The 26,807-nt window shown below is 46.9% G+C and overlaps 1 protein-coding gene across 3 annotated transcripts in view; it reads left to right on the top strand.

The window, feature by feature from the left end:
- CAPN13 (calpain 13) overlaps positions 1-26,807 on the top strand; it is a 68,150-nt gene that overhangs the window by 32,690 nt on the left and 8,653 nt on the right. For 2 of the 3 annotated variants that reach the window (XM_039717205.1, XM_039717206.1), the window contains exons 4-18: positions 1,819-1,888; positions 2,730-2,848; positions 6,566-6,699; positions 8,557-8,731; positions 9,640-9,711; positions 11,400-11,485; positions 12,945-13,019; positions 14,474-14,643; positions 16,191-16,339; positions 19,381-19,541; positions 21,096-21,132; positions 22,710-22,772; positions 23,719-23,776; positions 24,293-24,360; positions 25,810-25,878. In XM_039717205.1, coding sequence (XP_039573139.1) covers positions 1,819-1,888; positions 2,730-2,848; positions 6,566-6,699; positions 8,557-8,731; positions 9,640-9,711; positions 11,400-11,485; positions 12,945-13,019; positions 14,474-14,643; positions 16,191-16,339; positions 19,381-19,541; positions 21,096-21,132; positions 22,710-22,772; positions 23,719-23,776; positions 24,293-24,360; positions 25,810-25,878 — 1,506 coding nt within the window. The remainder of the gene's footprint in view (positions 1-1,818; positions 1,889-2,729; positions 2,849-6,565; positions 6,700-8,556; positions 8,732-9,639; positions 9,712-11,399; positions 11,486-12,944; positions 13,020-14,473; positions 14,644-16,190; positions 16,340-19,380; positions 19,542-21,095; positions 21,133-22,709; positions 22,773-23,718; positions 23,777-24,292; positions 24,361-25,809; positions 25,879-26,807) is intronic. The other variant, XM_039717207.1, reaches the window with a different exon arrangement.

Here is a 26,807-nt window from a genome sequence, read left to right as displayed (position 1 = left end):
TGGGGAGTCAAACACCTTGGTGGGCAATAGAACATTTGGTGAGGCATCTAATGGGCTGCCTTTTGAGCCAGTCCCCACAACAGCACTAGCAGAATCCACAGAGCACTTCTGAGCTTTAGCATCCTGGCACGGAGCACAGCATCAGCCCTTTCCTCGGGGGTCCCACAAAGACACAGCTGCCTTCCCGTTCCTTTCAGGCTCATGCTCCTGCATGGTGCTTACCCCTGTGGCAGCTATGCATTGTAGCCCAGCCACCCTGCTTCTGGCAAGCCAGACTTCAAAGCCCTCAGAAATGATGGGGGAAACAAAAATAGCCATTCCTCCATGCTGTTGGTTTTCTGGGATGTCTACTAGCAAGTCAACCACACACAAAAGCACGGGCAAGTTCAAGGCCTTGCCATGCAGTTTAATCTTTCCTGCTTGTGGGAAGTTTCGAGTTCACCCAGGTGAGGGGCACAAACTGCTGTGGGAAATGGAGGTAGGGAGAAGATAAGGCTGGGATGGATGTAGAGCAGAAGGTAGAAGGGTTCAATGCTGCTTCTTCCTTATACAATAAGCAACCTCTGCTGCTGGTGGCCACACGTCTTAGGCCTGCTCCCATGCCATGGGTAAATCTCTTGCTGCAAATCCCCAAAGTCCTGGGATAGGTGGGGATGGCTGTAGGAAAGCATCTCTCCAGGAATTTGCCTGCTGAGGCTGCCTTCCCCCACATCAGCAGTGCTACGGCAGCATGATCTGCCCACCAGCCTGGAACAGTGATGTTGCATTGCATCTTTTCCTGACAGGGAAACTTTTTAGAGGGGTTTGATCATTGTGGAGCCATTTCAGAAAGCTGACAGCATTTGCTAATGCTGGGCTCATGAAAGCATGCAAGTCATGAGTCACATTGTGAGCTGGTCTCCTTTTTGTGCAGCATGTCACCTCAGCTGGGGAAAGGAATGGCAGGGCCTGTTCAGGGAAGGGCTGCTGTATTTTTTTTTTACCAGGACTTTTTTTCCTTCCTTTTATCTCTTTGTTTTCTTACATGTGTGATGACTTGCCTATTTCAGGCTGATTGTTCTTTCAAAACAGAGCCTTACCTTGATGGAGAGTGCCAAGGGTAATTCATGGGGGATGGTGAGGCTGTTCCTTCCTGAGCACTCAGATATCTGCACTCACTGCAGGCCAGTAGCAGACACAGCTGGGAGAATGGTTCATATTTCTGTGTGCAAAGCCAGGCTCTGAAGTGCTTCCCCCTTCACTGCCCAAGCAAGACTCTCAAGGAAAATTCTCCCTGAATCAAAAATGTCAGCCAGGCCTATGGGATTTTGCAGACAGAGATTAAGCTCTCTTTCTATATCTTCCTCACCAGAGTGAAGAAAAGCAGCCCAGGCTGACCTGTATCAAACCTGAATGGAAACACAAAAGGCTTAGAGTGTAAAATGCTCCCAGACCCACTGCTGATCTGAAGTGTAGACCCTGTTCCACTTTGCTTGGAGACCTGTGTGTCTCTGCCCTGCTGTGCCCCAGGAAAGTGCATGATTGCACTGCCAAGCTCAGACCTCTCTCTGAAAGGTGTCAGTAGCATTAGAGAAACCCAAATGAAAACTCAAGGAGCACCCAGCCCCAAATCCCCATCCCTAAGAATATCTGAGCAGATTAAAGAAGAGATGACTGAGTATCTCCTCTGGTTTTGTTGGTGGCAGGCAGCAAAACATCAGGGCTCAAGAAAAGCAGTTTTCAGACCTGGAAAAGGTAGGCAAGGTCTTCAAAGGGCAGGAACACACTGCTGGCAAAGGCTGGCTATTCACATTGTTCTTTGCATTTTCTTTCCTCCAGGAACTTCAGAGAAATCCTTATTTGATCATGGATGGAGTTAGCAGATTTGACATCATGCAAGGAGAAATAGGTAAGGTGATATTCTCGATTTGGAGGAGATCTGCACAAAGCAATGACGACTCTTTGCCATGTTCCAAGTGCTCGGTGGGAAGATGTGGACAATGGTAGCTGCAGTAAACAATCAGTGCAGGTCAGTCTAGACTGGCATAAGGCCACACACAACTGATTGCAGATATTTAACAGGATTCCCAAATGCAGCAGCTCAAATCTTACTTTTGTCTGGCATCTGCCTTCTGTCTGTGTAAGGCCAAGCTTAGAAACGAAGATCCAGCTGAGATCAGGCAGATGCTTCAGGAAGAAGGGTCAAACACAGTTAAGTGTGAGTAGATAAATAAGCACAGATCTGACTTCTGTAGGACTGAATTTTCTTTCCTTCCTAATGTCTTCATTTGACTGCCAGTGTTTTCTTCCTGTGGATATTTCTTTTTAGCTCCTCCCAGTATCAGAGCATGAATCTGCACCCTGTGGCAGTTCCATCTTGTGCTCTGTGACCATGTTTATCTTTGGGAGCAGGTCTACTCCCATGTAGTAAGAAATGCCTTCCCATTTCTCACTCCACTGAGAAGTTTGAAGGTTTCCTGAAGAGTGTTCTGGACTGCAAGTCTCAACATGACTGCAAAAGATAGGAGCAGCCTGAAAGTAGAAAAGGGTGGCTGGTGACAGCTGGGTTCCCAGTGGACATGGTGGTGAATCCTGGGCAGTGCTTCAGCATTTTGGAGCGGGGAAAGGAGACAGAAGAATGTTGGCTGCTTTTAGCAAAGTGGTTCTTAGATGTTGCTTTCTGAAGAGTCAGCTGTGATCCAGAACAGCAAGTAACTGACTGGATGCACTGGATTCTTCCCTCCTCTGAGGTGACTGCTGGATGCTGGCTGCCCTGGGCTCCCTGACACTGCGAAAACAATTTTTGGAAAATGTTTTACCCAAGGACCAAGGATTCCAGGAAGATTATGCTGGGATTTTTCATTTCCGGGTATGTATCCCCTGTGGTGTTGGTACCACTTGAGCTTGGCTGGTTGGATTGCAAAGGGGTCCAAGCTGCAGCACCACATCTCAACACCCTTGGATGCTTTGGTTCTTCAATGCTGACTCCCAGTTCAGAACTTTGCAGAAAATCCTGAATTTTTTAATGATTCCTTGTGCTCCAGGTGGTGCAATTGCACTTCAGGGAATTTGATGCCCTTTTCTTAAAGCTATGACTGCAAAGGCAGCGGTACCAGCTGTTCAGGTAGATTTGTGTACATATGTGTTTTAGATGGCATTCTGGTGGCTGCTTTGATTTGGGCAGTCTGTTATGGCTGTCATCTCACCTGCACTATCTATTTGGGCTCATTTTCTCCCTCCCCACTTCACCTTGCCCTTTTAGCTCGTTGAAACGGCTGGAAATTACAAATCCTTGGAGACAGATCAGAGGAACAGGCTTTTGATATTTTGAAAAGAGATTTGTTTCAGAGAGAGGAACAAGGCTTTTTAGTAAATCCCGCTTTCTACCAACTCCTAAAATTGTCTGAATCTCCCAAGAGGGTGACTCGGGTAGCAACTGGCAGGCTCTGCTTGCTTGTGTCTGAGTCAAACAAATATCTGGTGGGATTAGAAGAGTTTGCAGCACCATTAAACTCCAGAAGCTAAACTGGATGTGGAGAAAATCTGGATAAACTCAGCCATTCCTCATCTCCCCCTAGTTCACAAATCTCTTCTTTTTTATGCAGTTCAGCACAAAACAAAGAGCTCTGGTAGTGGGACTTCTTTGACCTCCTAGGCTCTTGTGGAGCAGCACCAGGAGGATTATCTTGTGGACAGTCTAAATTTTGCCCTCTTCCTTTGCTCCTTAGAATACCAGATGTTTCTATCTTGGCCCATTTCCAGCATACACTGCCACACTGTGTGAGATAAACCAGCTGAAGGGACACCAGTCTGCTTAAAACACATTAAAAGGATGCAAGCTAGATTGTCTTTCATGGGAGCTTTGAAAAGATTAGTTAGGCGCAATCCTTAAATCTTAAGCAGTATAAATACCTTACAGTATTTGAAAATGTTTTCCCTGTCATCTCATCTGCAAATCAATGCAACTGTTTCTGGCTTTCCTTGAGCAATAAACCCCTGAGAAAGCTCCTCTGAATGGAAATGCTTCTCTGCAATGCCTTTCAATTATTCCATCAAAGATATTTTACTGCCATCCACAGGCTAAGCAACCAGTCCTCAGTTCAGTGAGGAATCGCAAACAAGGCATGTCATATGCTAATAGAAAAATTTTAGCTTATAACTTTTTTCCCACCATTTTGGAACTGGAGCATCTTGCCTCTCAGGAGCACAAGGGGCTGCTCCAGTGTTCCTGTACAGCAGGAGCTGTTCAGCTGCAAGAGTCAAGGGTGTTAAGCACTTCATCAGCTGTAGTTAAGATGGGCAATGTTTTTGTCTCGGGAATAATTACAGTGATGTTATTTCCCCTGGGATTAAGCTAGTCCCATGTTTGTATAGGAATCCCTTTCTCTGCCACAGAAGCTGTGGTGCCTGTGAGGCAGTGTGTCACTGCTTGTGACAGTGAGGAGCAGCACCTCAACTTGGGAAAAAGCAAAAATGTTCTCCAGGGGACTACGGGGCGTTATTGCACAGGGCATCAACTCACAGCTGGAGGAATCTGCCCTGGGTGTTAATGTCCCTGCTCTCAGGAAGAAACAGATGAACTCTTTAAAGACCATAAATGATCAAGTTTCAGGAAACATCCAAAAAATGCTTTTTAACATGATACAAAATGTTGGTGTTAGTTGATAGACATGCGATTTTCTCCTTACGTAATTTCAGAACTGGATTTTTCTAAGATGCCTGTCCAGGAAGGAAAAAACAAGGCAAAACAACCACACAGTATTCCCCCTTTGACCATCAGGGCCCTAGATGTGTTGTTATCATCTTGGGACTGTCCATTTCTTTTTCTTCTCTTAAGCCCAGGAAAATAAAGTCCTGATTTAAAAGGCTTATTCTAAATGTGGAAGCAAAGAACTTCCCTCTTTGCATCCTGCCTAAATAGCAGTTCTGGGTTTTATTTACTACCACATTCACACCTGCAGTATTTAAATCCCATAAAGGGATATAAATAAATTTCATTAAGCCAGACTCAAGCCAAAAAGTGAACCCTTCTGAAAGCAGGGGAATGGCTTCTCCTGTGTCACTCTTGTACTTCTGGAGCATTCTAGGATTTCACATGAGGTTTCTTTTTCCCACTCTGGCTTTTCCTGTCCTTGTGAGCTCAGATGAGACCACCATCTGAAAGTCTGTGACAGTCAGGACAAAGCAGCTGTCTTTATCCAGCTGAAGAAAAACACAGTGCTGCTTTCAGACAGCCTCAATGCTTGAGCTCCCTACCAAACACGCCCAAGGAGCTTGACTTTTGGAGAAACATCACTCAGTGGGTTTGGACTGCATGAATTCCCACAGCAAGTCCTGTATGTTCTCCTTATTTACCTGTTGTGATAGCACATGAAGCACTGGGGGGAGGCGTGGCTGGACGTCACACCTCTTCTCCATTCAGACCTGCTCCTGGGTGTTGGCTGGTGGCAGAAGGGCTCCTTAGGTGACTGAAAGGACACCTTCTTTAGGACAGTCCTTTTCCCTGTCTCTCCTTCAGGCAGAGGACAGCCAGTGGAAGGTTTTTCCTCGAGCCAAAATCAAGCAGAATCTCTCCTGGACTCCTGGAGCTCAAGTTAGAGGTTCCAACCCTGCTGCCTCCTGCCACCACCAGTGTAGGAAGGGAGAGGCTTGGGTGAGGCAGAAATGTGAGTAGGATCAGACCTGCTTTCAGCTGAGCAGTCTGTAAGCTGCTTTGCTGCTGGGCAGATCTGGTCTTGTGCTTTTCTAGCAGAGCAGCTCATTTTGGGGTTTTTCATTGACCGAAGCTGTTGAAATAAAATCGTGCTAGACTAAATCTATTGCTGGCATACTTCCACTAGAGTCCTTAGCATTACTGCAAATAAGAGCTTGGCCTCTTATGATTTCGAATGATGCTAAGCTACATTAATCTGCTAATGACTCTGGAAATGGCTCCTTTAGTTCATCCCCGCAGATCTCTATTCCTGTCTTTTCCCTTGAAAAGTTTCATCAGCTGGATCAGCTGGAGAAACACCTGCTCTGTCCACATGCTGGAGAGACTGCCTGTGTCCTTCTCATCCATCAAGGAGATGGATAACACCTCAAAACAGCCTTTAGTCACTACACTGTCTCCATCCATGACAGCGTGTCAGAGTCTTAATTGAAACACAGAGGAAAGGAAATTTAGAGGCTGGATCGTGACAAAGCCTCTCTGGCCAAGAGCTGCGCTGTGGGGAAAAATCCAAGTGTGGCTGAGGAGTGAGGCTCATGGAATGCTGATTATTCTTCATCTTCTTGAAATCTTGCTATTGCCCATGAATATTAGCATGCTCCCCACCTCTCCTCCCACTGATTGCAGGACTGGCTATACTCCCCAAGGACTTTCCCTGCCACTGGGAAATCCAGCCAGTTGGTGGCTTGTTTAACAATGGGGACCATTAGCCTGAGGCAGTTCAGGAGAGAACTTGCACATATTCATGCTTTAGATTAATTCCTGTGCTAATTCAGGAGGATTTTTCTTTCTGTGGACATTAGTGCTTAAAAGAGGCTCATTGTTTTATTTTCTCTGTCTCTTTTTAAAATATATTTTTATTTTATTTACTTCCAGTTCTGGCAATATGGAGAATGGGTGGATGTAGTGATAGATGACCGGCTGCCATTCCTAAATGGAAGATACCTCTCTGTACACCCCCGAACTTCAAATGAATTCTGGCCATCCTTGCTGGAAAAAGCATATGCCAAGTAAATACACCTGGTCTGTTCTTCCACCCAGTGCTGAATGCTTTCTGTGGGTGGTTTCACTCTCTGCCTTGTGCAAAGCACACAGGAAGGAGTTCAGGCTGACAGATGTCTATGTGGTTCTCTGCTTACGTTGGCTGCAGCAAACATGGGGCCAACATAAACTGGAGATGTTGGCCTTGGGTTAGACCTAGCTCTACCCAGCCCTAAAGGCAGCCTAAATCCACCCAGTTCAGCTCTGGGCTGTTAATGCCTAAGAAGCAAAACGAGCAGGGGTGACACAAAAGGGCCTGGAATGTCCTCCTGCTTTCAGGGAAACTTCTTTGTCTCTGTTTTCCTTTCTGTGCTGTCCTCTGTTTAAGACTGCAGAGTCCAAGCATGGATTATCTGTGTTTACAGTCACTAATCAGAGATCATGTGGGTGTTTGGAGCAGGCAATGAGAGGAAGCATGACTGAAGAACGTGCCCAGGCACAACACACACACTGCTAGGACTCTCTGATCAGCTCTCACTTCACAGGGAGCTCTGACTCTCAGCTGAGGTCCCCAGAGTGTGCAGGGTAAATAATGCCTAATAAAGAGATAACAATTTGTAAAAATCCTCTGGAGAGAGAAGGGATCAGATTGTGGTCCCTTAGCATTTGCCCATTTCTCGCTATTAAAAATGCTGAAAAAAAGTCCTGTGTTAGGGGTGGTATGAAGGGCTGGAACTTGGTACCTGAGGCTGCTGTAGCATTTGCACTGCAGTGAAGAGGAGATGAAGAAAAGAGATAATAATTTTGGCAGATTTGGTCAGGAATAAGCAAATGTTAAAGCAGCATGAGAGTGACTCAGGAAGAAGATGCATTTTGCCCTGAGATATCTCAGAAAAGTTGACTCAGGATTCAGTATCAATTTGCTGCATAAGATTTTAATTACAATGCATACCAAACCTCTATTAAATTAAAGTTGCAAGCAATGCTGTTTATGAGATTCCCATTGGAGAAGTTATTCCCCAATGCCCAAGACAAATTCTTTTCATCAGTGTAGGACAAGGACAACTCTTCAAAATACAATTAGCTGCAGACTTCATTTGATTACATTCATTAAATACAGTGTGTATGGTGGGGTTTAACAGCATGCTCTACCTGCTCTAAGTACAGCATGTTCCAGCTTATTTGCTGTCTCAATAAAAACCACACGATAAAAACAACAAGGACTGTGTTGGCAATATTAAATTATTATCCTATTATTGTGCTCTAGCAGAGTGAACTGGGAACAGTGCTGAGAACTCATTTCTGCCTTGCCCTGGAAGCATGGGTAAATACCTTCACCTCTCTTTTCCTTTTTCTCATTTGCAAAAGGAATATTGGCCATTTTTGTGAAGAGTCCTGTATAAGTAGGATGTAGAAACTAACAGTTCAGCTCCATTTGACCTGAAACATCCATTTGAACCAGTCATCCTTGGCTCCCTTCCTGCTCAGAAAAAAAGAAACTGAATGCTTCAAGATGAGATGCAGCTCATCTCCCAAAAATGCCTGTGCTGGCATGAGATGCACTTATTATTTTCCACTGTCTGTGAATGGCTCTGGACTGCTGCCTCACATGGGGATGAAGGTGTAGAAAAAGCTCTCCCTTTGTCTCTTTCCTTCCACAGGGCACATGTTGTGCCCGGCCAAGTATTTCAGTCACGTTTCCTTTCATTGACTGGCCACAATGTCTGCACACCCTGGGTTCCTCTGTGGTCACCACCTCGATGCACACGCTCATTTTTAAAGCAAGCACTGTGTATTGTTTATGAAAACAGTGTAAGAACTAATTAACTTCTCTCTCTTTTTTTTTCCCTTTTTTTTTTAAAATATATTTTAACATTTTTCCATAGGCTGCAGGGCTCCTACCAGAACTTGAATGGAGGCTACCTTTCAGATGCTTTAGTAGACTTCACAGGTGGAGTCCAAGTGCAGTTTTCATTGAAGGATCCACCTCCTGATCTGGAGGAGATCCTGAAAGCAGCTGACAAATCTCGGTGTCTCATGGGGTGCAGCACCTCAGTCCAGGTGAGTCACAGGGCTGGTCACAGGCCTCTCTTGGCTCACTGGGTTTGCACAAAGGCTGCTCTTTGGAGGGGAAAAGGAAACCCATGATCACTCTGTAAAATAGTTGCAGTTTATGGATGCCCCAAGGCATCTTGGCAGCAGAAAGGAGATAAGATTATTTGGTAAGGGTTGTAAAGGCATTTGGGCAGATGTAGATGGATTGCTCTGTCCCAGAGGGGGCTGTAGCTTCTCTCCTGGCCAATTCCACTGCAGTAGAGTGGTGTCCTCTTCCAGCAGGCCTGATTTTGGCCTCCTAACTTTGTGATCAACTCTGGCAAGGCCAAAACACACCTCTCTTCTGTGAAAGGATTCCATTCTCTCATTGTGCCTTGCAGGGTTACTGGTATTAATGCTGGGCAGTTGCAAAGGGCTTTGTGATATTCAGCAAGCACCTTTGATGAAATGTCTCCAGGGCTTCCCCTACAGCATGTGACATGTGACAGTGAAGGGTGTGACACTGCTCCTGTGGTGCCTGCTGCCTCAGGACAGGAAGCTTGGCTGCTGCAAACAAGCCAAGGACTGTTCTCTCAGCTCAGGTGGCTGACCTGGCTGTGAGGGGCAGGGAAATTCTGAATTCCCCAGTCTGACTGCAAGCCACCCAGTCCAGGTCGTTCCGCAGTTGCAGCACCGTGGAAGGACTTGCAAAGAAGTGTAGATCTGTACATCTACAGATCTACACTTTGCAATTTTGTTAAATTTCCTGGCTCACTTGTGGCTGCAGTGGGAACAGCCACATTCCTGTGGAGTATCTCTGAGGAGCTGCTGTGGTCAGGCTTTGTTTAGTGCCGTGACGATGACAGTCCTGGGAGCTGGTGGCTGTGTCTTTGTGTGTGGCAGGAGCTAAAAGCTGTGCTTTCTCCCTTCTGCAGTCAAGGAGGAACATAGAGCTGAGGAATGGCATTGTACAGGGCCATGCCTACACCGTCACAGGAGCTGTGAAGGTAAGGTCAGGGACTTGTTCCTGCCTGCACATCTTGTACTGATGATCCATACAGGGCAGCTGTGCTCTGCTCCAGTCAGAGTGATGTGAATTAGCTCCACACTCAGGGGGGATTGCTGAAAGCACATGGTTCAAATTCCAAGAGATGGAAGGACTCTGGCACAATTAAAAAAAAAGAGGGAGGATATCCCAATCCATGTTGTTTTCTAATGGAAAATGCAACTGAAGTTTACTTTTGTTTTGGGACACTTCAGCAGCGCATCCCAAATACAATGCAATACCAGTGTGTCAAATACAACATTTCTGGAGATTTTTGTTCCATGCTGACTCTTTAAAAATGTGCTTTTGTGTTTCAAATGCAAGTAGAAGCGCCGGCTGAAATTGTGGGATTTGTCATATGATGCAAATCTACATTTGTTCAGCTCAATCACAAGCTGCCAAAAATCACTGTGTGAAAAGCAAATCGCTGGTTCAAGAACAGCGTTTCTCCATCTTTTAAAGCTGTTGTCCTCATGCAGAACTGCTCCTGGCTGAATATTAATATTGATGATCTGAGAACCAATTTATCACATGGATCAAAAGAAATTAAGGATTTTTTACAGCCAGGAGTCAGAACATGGCTTAGCCCAGTAAGCTGTAGTGCACACAGGGAGAGTTAACAGTGAAGAAAGAAACCAAACAATAGCTATGCTGTCAAGCAAGATAGCTACAAAACCTTTGAATCTTGGAACCAAAAGTACCTTGGAAAGGGGATGTTGCTTTCCCTAAGCTACTTTCTTCCTTATCCTCCTCTCTGTGTTGGTTTTCTTGTGCCATGGCATGCTTGGTGCCATGATCACAGCCAGCATGCTGTTTTTTGGAGGCAAGGGGGTACAAAATGGAGAGAAGGGGGTTGCCAAGCTCCAGAGAAGGCCCCAGCTGTCTCTTCGCAGGGCAGGGGCAGAAGGGTGCCCGATTCTGCTGGAGGAGAAGCAGGCTGTTCCAGCCTCCTGCTGCTCCTGGTGTGTGAGACAGGAGAAAGAGCTTTTGCCCCACTTAATGAAGTGCCAAGACATCCAAGGGGTTGTCCTGGCAGGCTGGGCCTTTGCCTGGGAAGAGGCTGCCATGGTATTGTTTCCAACACTGTGTGCATAAGGAGAGCCAGAAAACAAAGGTTTGCTTCTCCTTTCCACTTCCACCATTTTGGCTTCACTGGCAAAAGTTAATTGTTTCTGGCTTAGATCAGTGGCAGCAAAAGGAGGAAAGCACCAGAAACCCCAGGTGCTGCAAACCACAGCAGTGTGGATGCAGCCCCACAGGTTCTGCTCATCACCCGCGCCCTGTGCTGACTGCTGGCTTTCACTCCAGGCACTCTGCTGACCTCATTCCTCAAAGTCCCTGCCTTTGCTGACTCACGGCATCAGATGTGCAGAATTAGGCTCTGGAATTTCCCAAGGCTGTTGGATTCATGCAGTGTGACGGGAATGCTGCTGCTTCTCTCTGTGTCAGCTATTCAGTATCCCCAGGAAGGCAAAATGGGCGCGGTTTTCTCTCACACATCGTTCCTTTGCAGTGTGGCAGAAGGCACTGATTTTTCACTGCTGGGAAAATGAGATCAGAGGTTAAATCTGGTCTCTAAGGTGTAGAGGAAGTTCCATATCACAATTGTGAAAAGCTGTGACTGAGTTTGTTTTTCTTTCCTCTTTACAGATCCCCTACAAGAATGGCTGGAAGCATATCATCAGGATCTGGAATCCGTGGGGCCATGGGGAGTGGAAGGGGCCCTGGAGTGATAAGTAGGGTCTTAAAGCTTTAATATAATAGTGGATCAGTCTTTTATAAGAACCTCTGTTCTGCACCCATTTTAACAAAACAGATATTTCCAAATCAGTTAATTATGAGCATTATTTCCATCTGCATAGCAACTGCCTGCAGAAATCCAGTCCAGGGGAAACTAATGCAGCCTTGCTAGGCTCAGGTGTCCCTTCTTGTCTGTGTGTATGCATTTTACCCAGTGCATAATTCTACAGAAGCCATGGATGAAAGAGCTCTTATTTCCTGGAGTAAGCTCTGACCGTGTCCTCAGATGCTGGCTGGCTGCTTCTGTTGAATTCTCCTGCAGAAATCACACATCCACCTTCCTTCTCTTTCTTCTGCTCCTGTGAGTCTGACTCTGGGAAGAGGATGGTTAGACAAGCCCGTGGAGCAGGGACAGAAAGGGACAAAAGAGACAGAGGGACAAAAAGGGTCCTTGGTTATTCCAAAGTGCCAGGGAATGGCTTGAACTAATCTTTTGGATCCTTCACGCAGCTTTGGGCATGAAAGGACCACTTTGCTGCCTGTGTGGATAATCTAACATCTCTTTCCTAAAGAAAGGAATGGCTTGAACTAATCTTTTGGATCCTTCATGCAGCTTTGGGCATGAAAGGACCACTTTGCTGCCTGTGTGGATAACACATCTCTGACATCTCTTTCCTAAAGAAAGTAATTATATAGGGTGCAACAGTGTTTTGTAAATAAATAGATCTTAGTTTTCCTTTTGGAATTGCATCGGTGTTTCCATGATTAGAGAGATGTTCTTGTGTCACTCTTGGGTTATTTAATAGTGTCCCACCCCTCCCTATTGCTAGGACCACACACAAGCACTCTGCTGAGAAAAGTCAGGCTGGAGTGCTGGATCTGGAAGGGTTGGTGGGTTGTGTGGATGTCTAGGGCTGGGATAACAGCTCTCTGCTCAGGCAGCATCCTCCCATCCTTTTGGAAGGGTGGACTACAATCCTAAGTGTAATTGAAATGTCAGCAGCACGTGCACAGGTAAGCTGCACAGATCAATAAATTATTGATTCACGTGCTGTTTATTTGTCTTAAACTCTGCAGAAAGTACAATTATCACTTAATTATAAACATGCTGCTTGGAAACAACACATTTGACTGGGTAATGTGCTCTCCACGTGTCAGTGGAATATCAGTGCTTCAGGGTGCTGTGGCTTGGTGCCTCACTAACCTCTCCAGCATGGGGACAGGTGACCAGGACAGCAGGGAGGATTCCCCAGCCCAGGCTGGGCAGCTCAGGCACAGCAAAGCACAGAGTTTCATTTGCTGGCCTTGGCTGTGAAGGTATCACCCACAGCCCTGTTTCCAATGTGCAGTTTGTTCACCCCTCCTGATCCCTCATGGCCTCACAGGCTGCTTAGAGAAATAGGCCAAAGATGAAAAATTGTGCCTCACATCTTTTTGATTTGTTCTTTTTTGCAGCTCTCCTCAGTGGGACCGTGTTGAGCCTAAATACAGAGAAGCCCTCCTCAGAAATAAGGATGATGGAGAATTCTGGTATTTCCCTATTGATCCTCTGTCTACTGGGTTTTCTATTTGCCTTCATTATTGGAAAAGTAATTTTGGCAGTTCTGTGTTCTTGGTGGTGGCTCAAGGCACCCTGCGTTAGCTGTGTGCAAGCAGCAAATTGGAGATTGTCCTGACCCTGTGGTTTCAGTGGAAACAAGACCTGAAAAAATGGAGTTGGCCAAGATTAAGTGACAGGCTGATGAAAAAAAAAAAAAAGAAAAGTGAGAGATGTAAAAACCCAGCCCTCTGAGACCTGGTCATTTTGTCACACCACCTCTCCTCAAAAAAAAAAAAGAAAAGTGAGAGAAGTAAAAACCCAGCGCTCTAAGACCTGGTCATTTTGTCACACCACCTCTCCTCATAAAGTGTGTAGTTTGAACCTTGGACTGACAGATGCTTGAAGAGGACAGCTGGCTAAGCAGGTCACTGAGCCTGTGCACTTGACTGCTCTGCAGGTGCTTGTGGTTTTTCACTGCCTCTGATTGCTCCCAGATACAGCTTAGCCATGCATGGGCTGTCCCTCAGAAAAACTGATTATTCAGAAAGTGCACACGTGCCCTGTGGGCTCTGAGGAAAGCAGGGCAACAGCAGGTGGGTCTGACACACACACGTGAGGATTGAGTGAAGCATGAGCATGGCACAGGACACTGTGGAGGTGCAAGGGCAAGGGACAGTGGCAGAGGTGTGCTGGAGATGGCTCCAGCAAGATACTCCTGAACATGGCCTGTGGTTTACCCTGGGCCATTAGGGGCTGTTAGGGCAGCCCAAAATGCATTGAGAGCTGAGCTCTTCTGCAGGTGCCTGCTGTGCTCTCAGCAATCTCCCTTTTTAAAGGCATGGGGTGAATGTGGATACCTAACTGGTGTCTTCACAGGACCACAGAGTGGGTCAGGCACCACAGCAGGTCACCTGGTCCAGCCTCCTGCCCAAGCAGGGACATCCCAGAGCATGTGGCACAGGATTGTGATAAGATGGTTGTGGAATATTCCAGTGAGGGAGACTGACTCCGCACCGTCCCTAGGCAACATGTTCCAGTGTGTGGTCAGTTGCACAGTAAAGAAATTCTTCCTCGTATTGAGGTGGAACTTTTCCTGTGGTTCAGTTTCTGCCCATTCCCTCTTGTCCTATTGCTTGGTTCAGCCTCTGCCACCCTTCCTTCAGATACTGACATGGATGAGGTTCCCTCTCAGGGCTGAACAGGCCCAGCTCCCTCAGCCTTTCCTCAGAAGGGAGAAGCTCCAGGCCCCTGATAATCTTTGTAGCCCTCCACTGGACCTGCTCCAGCAGCTCCAGGTCTGTCCTGTACTGAGGAGCCCAGAAGTGGACACAGCACTCCAGATGAGCCTCACCAGGGCTGAGCAGAGAGGCAGGATCACCTCCCTGACCTGCTGGCAATGTTCTTGTCTTAAACTGAACTATGACGTTTCCCTCCTTCTCTGCAGGATGTCCTGTAAGAACTTCCAGGAGCAGTTTTCATGGCTGTATATATGCAACAACACCCCAACATTCCTGGACTTTGGAGATGAGCACCGCACAACGGCGTGGTCTCTGAACAGCTACACCGGCCTGTGGAGGCCGGGCCTTCCCACCAGGAGGAGCCGCTATTCCCAGGGTAATGGATGCCCTCTGCACTCACCTGGTTGTCTCTTCCCTCCACTGATGTGAGACATCCACTCTGAGCTCCGAATTGCACAAGTATTGATTGCCAGGTGTTCATGCCTGCCTTTTCCCATTGCAACACTTATCAGCTAAAGAGGCAGAAACAAAGCAACAGCGCTGGTGCTGAGTTAAAACGGGACACTTGTGATTTAGGAACCCTGGACTCCTTAAGTCAAAATGGGCTTGTATATCTGCTTTCAGCCGGTTGCAGTAGGTGTTACTGGGCACCTCATCAGAAAGTCTGGTCTGGCAAATAGGCTGTTGATTTTAAAGAGCAAAAGGCACTCTGAAATGGAATGGATATGGAATGAAAAAATGGTGCTACAAAGCTCTATTTGTTAAGGTAAAAAGGTCCTTTTGAGCTGATAAGACCAGTGGTTTTACTGCCTGTGCAAGAATTCTTCTGGCATTGCAAGCTCCAATCAGTAGTAGTATATTTTTACATTTTTATCTTATCTCATCTCCTTTTTTTTTTTTTACAGCTGCATCAGTGTTTGAGCTTTGTATTTTTAATCTAGGATGGTAGTATCTGATCAGTGAAGAGGCTTCTTTTTTTCCTCAAATGACAATCCTTGACTTAGCAGCAGCCAGGTTTTGGCTTACAGATTTCAGGCTCCTGCTCCTAACCTGATCACCAGGTCTCAAGGTGCGATACAAAGCAATGCCTGTGCTGCTGCACACCCCAGTCACTGGGACTGAGCAGGGAGGTGCAGGGGCTTCTTGTAGGCAAGGGGCTAGAAAATGGAAAGATGGGGCTTGCCAAGCTCCAGAGAAAGCCCTGAACTGAGAGTGTGCAGGCAGAGCCATTTTCCTTGGAGCTGTGCTTCCCAACAGCCCTCTAGTAAGGGTCCAAGTACAATCATTCAAATTTGCAACTTTCAAGGCCACCCAAAACAGGGACATGGCTTAAAATCTACTCTGCTGTCATCTCAGTCCTCTTTTCCCACTTAGGGCAGTCCATTGTTGGGTTGTTGTTTTTTTTTTTTTCCAACCAGGAATGCTTCCTGTTAACCAAAGCCAAGAAGCAGCTGTTTCCCTCTGGTGCTCGACATTCTGTCTGTCCATCACAAACATTAGCAGCAGGGAAGAAGGGGACAGCTTTGCAGCATTTTGTCCTTTTCTATGTGTTTATCACCTCAAAGCCACAGTCCTTTTCAGCTCAGCCTCTGGGTCAGGTGCCTGATTAAGAGCCACTGCTTTTCTGCTGCTGGGAAAGTGTGCCACGTTGCCATGTAGGTGAAGCAGATGTAGGGGGGTTGAGAAACCCACATGACTTCTGTGACTCTGCCAGAGATTTCTAAAATGATAAATGTACAATTAGTTTACCTCCAGATGCCTCAACTCCTAGTGCTAGTGTGGAGACCACAGTGCTGTGTTGTAATGAAAGGATTTGGAGCAGTGACTGCCTGCTCCTCTGGGTCAACACAAGCAAGATCTCACACAACAATCTACTGCTGGAACAGCTCTGAGCCCACTGTTAACCTATTAACACTTTCTCAGCAGGTGCAGCTTCTACAAACCCCCAGTATTTTTTCAAAGTGCTGGATCACAACCCAAAAACCTGTAATGTAGCAGTTTCACTCATGCAAAAACACGCTGAGCATGTGCAGGATGGAAAAAACCTGAGGATTGGCTTTTTCCTCACCACGGTAAGCACAGTCAGATATCATGTGGGCACTGTTGTTCTCTGGGTGGTTTATTTCTCCTGTATGTGGGAATGCAAGACTGAATTGCCTTTTGGCCTGTTAAAAAGTCAAGATGTGGTGTGAATTTCTGGGTGCCTTCTATTGTAGAAACTCAGAGTAAAAATAGAGTTAAGCAGACTTTCTTTTATTCATGTCTTAAGGAAAAGGTGGCACTTTTAGTTCTGTAGCATCCCAGAACAGCCCTGGGAGACTGAGGGAGCCCCTGGGTTAGGAGATGTGCCAGGGCAGTGTCCTCTGTGCCAGCAGTGCTGGTGACATGCCGTGCTGGCTGGGCACAAGGCATGGCAGCCAGCACCAGCCACAGCCCTCGAGCAGCACTCCAGGTAGAGCAGGGAAGCAGATTGTCTCTTTTTCCCCAAAGTGGGCCTGTCTCACTCATCCTCCTGTTTTCTATCTGAAAAGCTGTGTAGAAACCTTTACAAAACACGAGAGCCTTTGCTCGAGACCAGTGTAGGGGAAATCCCCTCAGACACCTGGGACCTCCACTACAATTTCTCTGGGTTTTTTTTCTTGGTGACTGTCCAGAGAGGTGCCTTTTCAAGCTGCTCTCAGAGCACTACCAGGCTTACTGAAATCACAGTGTGGATGGATGCTAGCCTTTCCCAAAGTATTTTTGTTGTTGGCTGATGATTGTGGGAGGTTATTGTTGCAAACCCAAAGGCTAAAAAGGAAGCAGAGGTTGCTATAACCCTAATTTCTCCTCATTCTCCTCATTACTGGAGAGGTTTGCCCTCATCCCAGACTTTAAATAATTGATGCCATAAGTTTAACAGCTCCTCATAAAGGAAGAGCATGGCTTTGTAGCTCATAAAAAGAAGTGTGTCTGAGAAATAAAAGATGTCATTAAAAAGGCATCCCTCCAGCAAGTAGAGCTCACAATCCCTGTGGGAGGATATCCTCTGTCCTGTGCAGGTACCAAGCCTGCAGCACTCCATAAGGCCAGCTGTGCCACTCAGAGCTGCTGCTCCTGGTGAAAGGGGAATTGTTCCTTCCAGCATCCCCAAAAGTCACCAGACATGGAAGTCTCTGTGTGCTCTTGCACAATGCACAGCCACCTTGATCAGTTACCCATTTGAACAAGTGTGGCCTTCACTGGGAGGTGATGACATAGGTCTTGGTTCCCTCCAAAAAGGGATTATTTAATCAGGAAGCAGACTAGGAGACGGATTTTCTCTATTCTTGCTTTATATTTGAAATTTTTCTTCCCCTCCAGTTGATGCTCATGTGTGTTTTCCCTCTCTTGGTATGAGATGGATCAAGGATGGATGAACCTCAGTGAGTTTGTGAAGTCTAGATGGCATGGCCTCTGTGGGCTGCCAGCTCCAGGCTCCCTTTGGGCTCAGGTCACTTGGGTTTCTGGCCTTATAAATGACCTCCTACACAGGAGCTGGAGGGCAGGGCCAGAACAGAGCATTGCTGGAGGCTCCAGGATTGCTGTGGAGCGCCTGGGCAGCAGGGAGAGCAAGGGAGCAGTGAGGCTGCTCTGTCACACCAGAGCCTCTATCAATACAATGACATTGGTGCACATCCATACAGAGGATTATACAGAAAACATTCCCTCATGGACACACACAAAGTATTTAATGTGAGAGCTGCCCTGCCAGCTCCTCACAGCCAGCCTGGTGTCCTGTCCTGGGAGCAGCAAAAGCCAAGCAGCAAAAGCCAAACCAGACTGGGTGTGAGTGCCATTCCCTCAGTTTATTTCCCAGTGTTCAGCCTCAGTGCCTGACAGCAGTGAGAACACCTTTGGGTAAAAGTTTACAAGGGGTTAATTTGCACAGGGAGGGTGCAGTTGGCAAGATTCCTGTGGCTTCACTCTTCCTCCCAGGTCTGCTTCCTCTGCTATGATTCATGAGCAGCACCATCCGCTGTTCAGTACCTTTTGAGATGCATCAAATTGTTGCTGTGAAGTAAAAGGAGCATTATCCCTTGGCAGGATGAGGGGAGAATGCAGTGCAGGCAGGGATGCAAAGCAGAATGGACGTATCTGATAGCTCTAGGAAGCTTTTGATTAAATATAGACGTGGAACACTAATACATGGCTGTGAGGGAAGTTTAATGTTGTGTGATAGAGCTGAGAAATGTATAGAGGCTGATTCTTATCTCACACCAGTTTTGATTCCATTGAGATATTAATCTGCTTCTGCTTTTTACCAGAAGGAATGTGAAATAAGGCTCAGAAGTGGGGGGAAAAAAGTATTACACCATTTATTTCTTTGCAGCACTGCCCATTTCTATCTGCTCAAGATCTGACCCATAATACTTGGCAGTCTGTGTACCTCCCAGCCCTCTGTAACACTAGTCATCCTCTTTTTTTTTTCCCCCTTCCAAAATAGCAGTTTTATGTTATTGTCTCCCAAAGGCATGGCTCATAAATAACTCTGCCACGCTGTATAACCATTCTAAATGGAATTTATACACGCTGATATATTTTGGGGAATATGTTAAGGAAGGGTTTTTTATTATGCTATCTTTACATGTCATCATAGTAAATAGCTGTTGCATTATATTTGTTTCATCTCAGCAAAAAAATACTGGAATAACAGATGAAAGATCAGAATATTGAATTTTCTTGTGACACTTGCTAGTTTGGATTAGGATTCTTGAAGCATTGTCATCTGGGTGACATGTTAGAGGGCTCTCTGACCTCTTTGAGTCACAGAAGATCTCAGGGAAATTTTTAGTAATAGCATTCATCCTTGATTCCTCTGTGAACTCTGCTTAATGTTAATTGAAGTTCTCTTCAAATCCCCTTAAGTTCATTTTGGCTTCTGTTTCTTTCCGTTTCTCCACTTTTGACCAGCTTTGATATGTCCTTGAGAAAAGCCTGTCCCCTGGCTGGGCTCTTCAGGCCACAGGTGGAGGCGTGACAGATGCAGAGTGTGTTCAGAGAGGTGTGGGGATGGCAGGCTGCTGAGACTGTGCTGTCTCATTTACTCTGGCTCCTAACAGGAAGAATTCAACCAGCTGTATTTTTCTTTCAGGAGAACTCCAGAGTTCTGAAGCAAACCTTTCTCCAGAGTCGAGATGTGACCAGCTACTTCATCCTGAGCCCAGGAACTTATGCTGTTGTTCCTGCTGCAGCAGAGGACCAGGAATTTGAATTTCTCTTACGAATTTTCATAAAGAATCAAGACTACCATGAGTAAGATGATACACACTCCTGAAAGGCCCCAGACTCACAGTGTGCCAGGAATTAACTATTTGCTGTCAAGATAACTGATGGGGAAATTTGCTTTTGGTGTATCCTTGGAGGGTGGGGAAGGCACAGAGGAGTGTGAAGCAAATGTGGAGTGGGATCAGGTGCACAAGGATGGCCACTGCAGAGCAGGGCAGGAGCTCACCTGCAGCCACCCTGCAAAGGGTCTCAGCTTTGCTACAAATGAGAGCAATAATTGTGATATATGTCCTCTACCCCAGATTGTGGGGACATTTCTCTTTGCTGAGAGGAGGATTGGGAGCTTGTTTTCCCTAATTCTTAGCAGCTGTTCGGTAGTTTCTTATGTTCTGCTGGCTGGGTGCCAGATGGATCAGATCCCATTCTGCTCAGAGTGGGACCTGGAGAAGCCAAGAGCAGTGAAAGGCCTTGATCCTTCCACTCAGCCACCTCACAGACAGGCAGAGCTCCCTGTGGGCATGAGAGCAGCCTTGAAGATAAGTTTAGTGGGAAAATGGTGTCTGAGTTCATGCAAAGGCAGCTATTACCACACACACACTCTCACATTGCCAGTGAATGTGGTGTTGTATTATATTTGGGTGTGGTTTACTCCAGGTAAGCAAGCTTTGAGTCCCAGCCTCACCAAATGACCTGCAAGCATCACTGTGCAGTGCCTTCCCCTCAGCAAGATTTAGAGTGATTGCAGCTCTTACCTCACTGCCCCAGATCTTAATAATGAGATTGCTTTCCAGGCTTTGGCCCCTGGCAAAAACAGCCCAGAACCAACTGAGGCAGCTCCTGAGTTATGGAAGCAAACACAAGGAGTCTGTGCTGGAGTGCCTTCAGCAGAGTGAGTCATGTGTGAGGCAGCTCAGCCCTGGAAGTGAACTTTTCAGGAGAGCCTCTGACCCTCACAGACCTTTCTGAGCTCGGCCAAGTGTGGAGATGACCTTCCAGAGGGTCTTTGCAGCACTTACCCAAACAGATGTTATAAAAATAGAACCTGGCTTGTCTAATTCCTCTACTGAAAGCAAAACTCAAGTACTGAATGTGGCTGCTAAGTGTGTCTTAGCAATGGTGACCCTGGCCCAGTTTCAGGCAGTCTGCAGACGTTTGGATGTTGCCTTTTAATAGCCCAGATGCTGTTTTTATTCCTGGCTGTTAAGGTGAGCAAAGAGAAAGGAGGTGAAAAATTTCTGTGGCTCAAGGCAGGGCTCTGTGTTCTGTGTGGTGAGGTCAGTCCTGGCATGTTCAGGGTGAGACAAGCTACTTTTCTTTGCTGCTGGTGCCAACAGAGCTGACTTGGGGAAGGCAGTGGCCCCAGAGCAGCTGGAGACCCAGACCTGTCTGCACAGAGAGACCCAGGACTGGAGCAGCAGCCTGGTCTGAGCTGTGCCAGGCTGGGCCACGGGTGCTGAGCATCCTGTGGGGCTGTGGGCTGGCTGAGTGCTGCTGCTGGTGCCTGCCTTCCTCCACAGCTGCAAATCAGTGCTCTGGAAAGGGCTCTTTTCTCCCAGTTTGATAATTGTAAATCTTTTCTAGGAACTCAAGCTCCCTGACCAGCCCAGGGCTGCCGATGGTAAGAGTCTGAAAACTGGTGTAGGCTCTGGTGGTGATCATTTGGTCACCTCTACTGGCTCCTCTTCTTCTGCTCTTTTCTGCCTTTACCACCCACTACTGTCCCAGAGTTTGACTCTGGCACCCTGCAACCTTGCTGGGAGGGCAGGACACCTTTCTGGAGAGATGGGAGTGACAACAAAGCCTTTCCTCTTCTCATATGTCTATTTCAGAGCCTGATTTTTGAGGAAACAGGTCTTATGCAGTCCCTTTGTCAGCCTGTCCATCTGTCCTTTTCACCTCACCATCTTTAACACTTTGACAAACCAAATATAGCAGGAGAGAGAATGCTTAAAAGATTCTAATTTCTTTCAATGTCTGTAAAATGGGTATATATCTTTGGGGCAGAGACAGGGAAACTTAATTCCTATGAGTGGGACTGGACATGCCTTCCCCATGGGAATGATTCAATTTAAGTGCTTGTACCCTATAAAGCACAGGAGTCCATGGGGATGAGACTCAAATCAGATTTCTGCTGCTTTTCATCAGGATATCTTCAGAGACAGAGACATAAAGCAAGCCACACTTTGAAACTGGCTGCATCTCTAGTTCAAACCTCATTTTGTGCTCTCCAGCCCAGCTACCGTGGGTTTTCTGAGTTCTTGCTGTGAGCTGTGCACATTGCCAGGGCTGGTCCAGCCCCTGCTGCTCCCACCAGCAAAGCCCTGCCACTGAGAAGCTGCTATTTACAACCTTCAAAGACACAGATCTTTGAAGCCAGAGGCATGAAGGAGAACAGAAAACTGAGTCCTTTCTTGTGATTCATTTTCCAGCACACAATTAAGCCCCATTAGAGGGGTAGTGTAAATGGTGACTTTTTATCTCTTTCCACTGACAAGCTGTCGGTTTAGCTGGCTGTTGTCCTTAGCCAGTGTTTTGACTTTGATGAATTGTGGTACCCACAGTTTCTGCTCCTGTTCAGGTATTTGGGCTTCTTTGGTATGAAGCATCTCACACAGAGATGAAGGCGTTGTGTCTTGGGCTTAGATTTTTTTCTGAAGACTTTATAATGTTAAGGATCATTCTCCTTAGTGCCTGGTGGATCTTTTCACTGGAAGGTTGGAAAAAAAACACTTAACCATTGAATTAAAATTGCTCAGGTATAGTCCAAGCTTGTCTTGGGATTGTGAAGATGCAAGAGAAAGGAAAAGCCAGCTTGTGCTCTGTTTTCTTGGTTCACATGAATCTCCCCATGCCCTGAGCAGTGGTCCCAGCCAAGTCCACCAATAGGGATCAGCCTTGTATCTCCATACTCACGTATAGACTCACTGAATTCCACCCTGGATGCGTTCTGTCATCTTCCTTAAGCCCTGAACTGCTCCTTCCTGCTTCTGCTAGCTGCTAACACCCAAAATATGCTTCTTCCTTCATTGCAGTAGCAGTTGCTCACTCCTAGTCCACTTTATTTTGAGGGTGTGAAAACTGCAGCCTGTGCTGTACATTCCCTGCCCCTCTAAAGTGCTGTTTGGATCCGCAGACTTTTGCCTCCAGTTGTTTTGTAGCTGAATTATTTATGTCTGTTCTTTGTTTTCGATGCAGGATGTACCAAAGCAGAACCAGGGCAGCTCCTATAAGGCTCTTTTCCTAAAATACGCTAAGCAGGTACCCTCTCTAAAACATATTGTTGGAAAAAAAAATTAAAAAACCACATGTGGACTTGCAGAAAAACTGATCTATTATGTTGATACAAATCCATTTAGTTTTTTTTTCTTTGTTTTTGGAAATGTAGCTCCATCCTCAAGTGGATACCCTGAAAATGGTATTGATTGACCTGCCAAAACCCCCAGAAAAATGGGACATTCAGCTGGGATAGATTGTCTAGTGCCATATATCAGTGGAATATTGGAGATTTATAGTTGAACTGGTGATGGGCTTGCATGTGTATTTTTTTTTTTTTTTTTTGGTTTGTTTATTTGCTGAAAGCAATTAGAAAGCCTTGGGTAGTCCCCCCCCTCTCATCAGCATCATTTTCCATTTGCCTTCTCAGCACTTGGAAACCAGACATCAGTCAGCGTTTGAGTAATTGATTCCTGCTCTTTCAGAGCCAAGCTCTGTGTTCACAGGAGATGCTTTTAATGGTTTAATAAACTGTTATAAAGAACTCCTTGACTTAGTCAAGAGGAAAAAAATCGCTGTCAAAAGCCTCTGCACAATGAACCTCTCGCAGTTAATGGTTACATCAATGCGTGAAGGTGAAAAGGAGCAGGGCTGCCACACCAGGTGCCCTGGGGGTGTCGGGGATGGCTGATGGGCAGCGCTGCCTGTGCTCCCAGCCCACACTGACACAGTGTGCTGCCCATGCACAGCTCCCCATCCCTGCAGAACAAACCCCGTGGTGGTGGCAGTGCAGCTGTAGGGAAGGACCTGGAGTGGCCCAGCAGCGTGGAGCGCCTTGTCATGCTGCAGAGGGGATGCTGCTGCTCCTTTGATATATATAAACAGGGGCTCTTGGTTGCCACAGTGCCTGAGAAAAAAAGTTTTGGGTAAAAGTGGCACAGGAGAAAACTTTATGCTCACAGACGTCTCTTTGTGTTTTATTTTGCATCAGGGCTCAACTATTGATGCCTCGCAGCTGCAACAACTCCTCAATGAAGTGATCTCACAAGGTAAAGCAGCCCAACTAATGCTTTTGGTGCTTCCCTAGCCTTAGGGATTAGAGTTAATTAGACATAGGATTTAATGGTGTCCTGATGGTCCTTAAACAATCCTCATTGTGGCTTACTGCACTGTGGGATGAGAGCCTGAGAGGGGCACAGCTGGGCGGCTGGAGCCAGCTCAGCCATGCACAAGGCTCAAAGTGCTCTTAGGAGTTGCTAAATCAGCATAAGTGGCCTTTCTTGTCACTGTCATTTCCCTTGTGTCAAGAGGGAAGTGTTTCTGTCCGTGGGAGGGACTGTGCAGAGTGAGCCCAAGCAGGGCACCTGTCCTTGGGGAAGGCAGAGGTGTCTGAGATGTGCAGATTCCCTCAGCTTGGCACAGAGCCCTTTGAGAACCTGAGCCAGAGCTGGGCCTTTTCAGCTGTGTGAGCTTCAGCCTGGTGTCCTCCTTCCCTCAGATGATGTCCTGACGCCTGTCACAGCCCTTGCTCTTGCTAATTCCTTCTGTTTTGTCAATCCTTGCAGATGAAATGACCAGCCTGGGAGGGACGTTCAGCTTTGATTCATGCAGAGGCATTTTAGCTCTGATGGATGTATCCTTTCAGCAGAAGCAATAAACTTCCCTGGTGCTGCCCATCCTTGCCTTGAGTTATGGCTGAGCTGAGCATCCTAGTGTGAGAACCTGCAAGTAAATATTAGCCCAAATCCCAAATAAATAACTGTCCCATAGTCCATGCAGGACTTTGCTGTGCCTGCCCTGGCCCTGGTGTGTCTGCTGCCAGGTGAGGACCAACCTTCCGCTACCAGCTGACTTTTTGCTCTCATTTTGCCCTCTCTGGGGCTTGGCTAAGCTTCACCCTTGGGTGGGGGTCTCAGGCAGAGCTGAGGTAAGGAGGCAGGACAGAGTTTAGGCACAGCTCAGCTGTTCTGTGGTGGTTGCACCACGCCAGCCTGGGGTGGCACTTTAGCAGGCTGCCAGCAATCTGGTGTCAGGGGCAGGAACACTGTCACTGCTGAATCCCAGGCACTGGCCATTCCAGAGTCTATTTCCAGTGTGTCTTTCCTATTTAGCTGAATGACTCAGTCTTTTTACAGTTAACAAGACAACACAAGAAATACATTTCTGGCCATTGTAGAACAAGAGGGCTCCTTGATGGAAACATACATCTCCCTCGTGTGTTTCTTCCCCTTTGCTTGCTCATTGTCTCTTTTCCTCCATGCCTTGAAAAAGCTTTGAGACATTTTCAGACCTTTAAAAACTGCCACAGAATGAATAAAAATGACCAAAAGTCACTCTCTCTTTCCAGCTTTCAGCATCTAGCCAGTGAAAGAGACTTTTCCTCCTCTGCAAAGCCTGTCCTGGGATAAGTGGGCACTGTGAATGCATGGCACGTGCAAAGAGCTGAGAAAGCCTGTGCTCTGCTATAATTCAGGATGGGTTTTTAATTCTCTGGCCTGCAGATAACCCATGCACAGTGTGACCTATCCTGGCCTGCAAAGCCAGGATCAGCCTTTTCCACTCAGGTTCCACGGCAGCAGCATTTGTCTGCTTGTATTTCACTGGTGATGGGTTTTGCTTTCGGGGAGGTTTCACCATCCTGCTTTGGGGTGGGTGCTGTGTGCCTGCCCAGGACTCCTGGGTGCAGTATGGAGGGGAGCAGGTTTGGGATCATCTCCTCGTGCCCTTGGCTCCTCAGTGCCTGTTCTCCTGGAGGATCCAGGCAGAGCAGATCCTGTGCAGAGGCAAGGCCATGGGGCCGTGGTCATTCACAGGGGTGTCCGTGCTCAGGGGCTAAATATCACCACAGGGGCGCCTTATCAATAGAAACCTTTTGTGGTTTGTGAGCACAGGCATGAGCAGTGTGACAAAGGTGGATTTAAACAGGACCGAGAGCAGGAAAACTCTTGCTTTTCTCAGCACAAAGTCACCCACAGAAGAGGCTGCCTCTTATGTGGACAGGTCTGTGCAGGCAGCATCCTCGGCAACAAAGACAGCCAGGTTCAGCTCTCATTAAGTGCTCGATTCTTAACTAAATGCACAGCTCAACTCGAACGGAAGACTCACCCTGCAGGAGTTCGGGAGCCTCTGGCGAAGCCTCACTAAGTACATGGTACGGGGGAGGGGGTGGCTCTCTCTGGCTGCGGATGCTGTGGATGCTTTGGGTTCTGTGGATGCTGTGGATGCTTTGGGTTCTGTGGATGCTGTGGATGCTGTACCCCGGGGCTTTCCAGCAGCACGGAGCAGCTGCTCTGAGCTCTCAGCCTCGCAGAGGTTGCTTGCTTAGCGGCTCAGAGTTCCCTCCTCTCACGCAAGGGAGGCAGTGGAGTGTGCAAAGTGCTCCAAATGAGCAGCCCAGGCTTCTCCAGCACAGAGAGCACTGAGGGAAAAGGTAGGAAGGCCAATTAGGCTCAGAATCAGATGGAAATCTCCATGTCTGTGCCACCACTGGCAATTTTTTTTTTTTTTTTAAGAAAAGCTTTCTAAGCTGAAATGACTTCTTGAACAGAGTCATCTGAAAAATGTCATTTCCTCATTTCTGCAGTTTCTAGTGGAAATGTATAGGATCTGATAAAGGCTTGTCTGGGAGAAATGTTTCTGCTCCAGGATAAGCACTGGAAGCAGTGACATGGTATTTAGGGTCCCACCTAAATTCTTCAGGGCATACATGGCAGCTTCTCTGTGTCAGGTCCTTCTCCCTCAGCCTTGGTGCAGGACAGCAGGGTTTCCTGAAAATTCAGGTTTTCAGGTTTCCTCAAAACTCACCCTTGAATTGGGTGGGCTCCAATTTGTTTCATTCCTCTTGAGATGCTCTGAGCCCACCTAGTTCCCCACCTAGATAGGGGTGCTCTTCCCACTGACAGCACCACAAATGTGGTGTGGTGTGTTTTAGGAAAGCAAAAAGGCTTCTGCCCACCCCAGACTGTGGGATTTCTTACACAGTAACATTCTGTCAGAGCCTTCTGAAAATGGGTCTCCCTTGTCACAGCCACTCCATCTCACCTGTTGAACTTCTTTGCAGCATATTTATTAAGGGAGGAG

Source organism: Passer montanus, unplaced genomic scaffold, assembly GCF_014805655.1.
Source record: "Passer montanus isolate IOZ18808 unplaced genomic scaffold, ASM1480565v1 scaffold37, whole genome shotgun sequence".
In the NCBI taxonomy this organism is placed as follows: Eukaryota; Metazoa; Chordata; class Aves; order Passeriformes; family Passeridae; genus Passer; species Passer montanus.
This window is presented reverse-complemented; position numbering and strand designations above follow the sequence as displayed.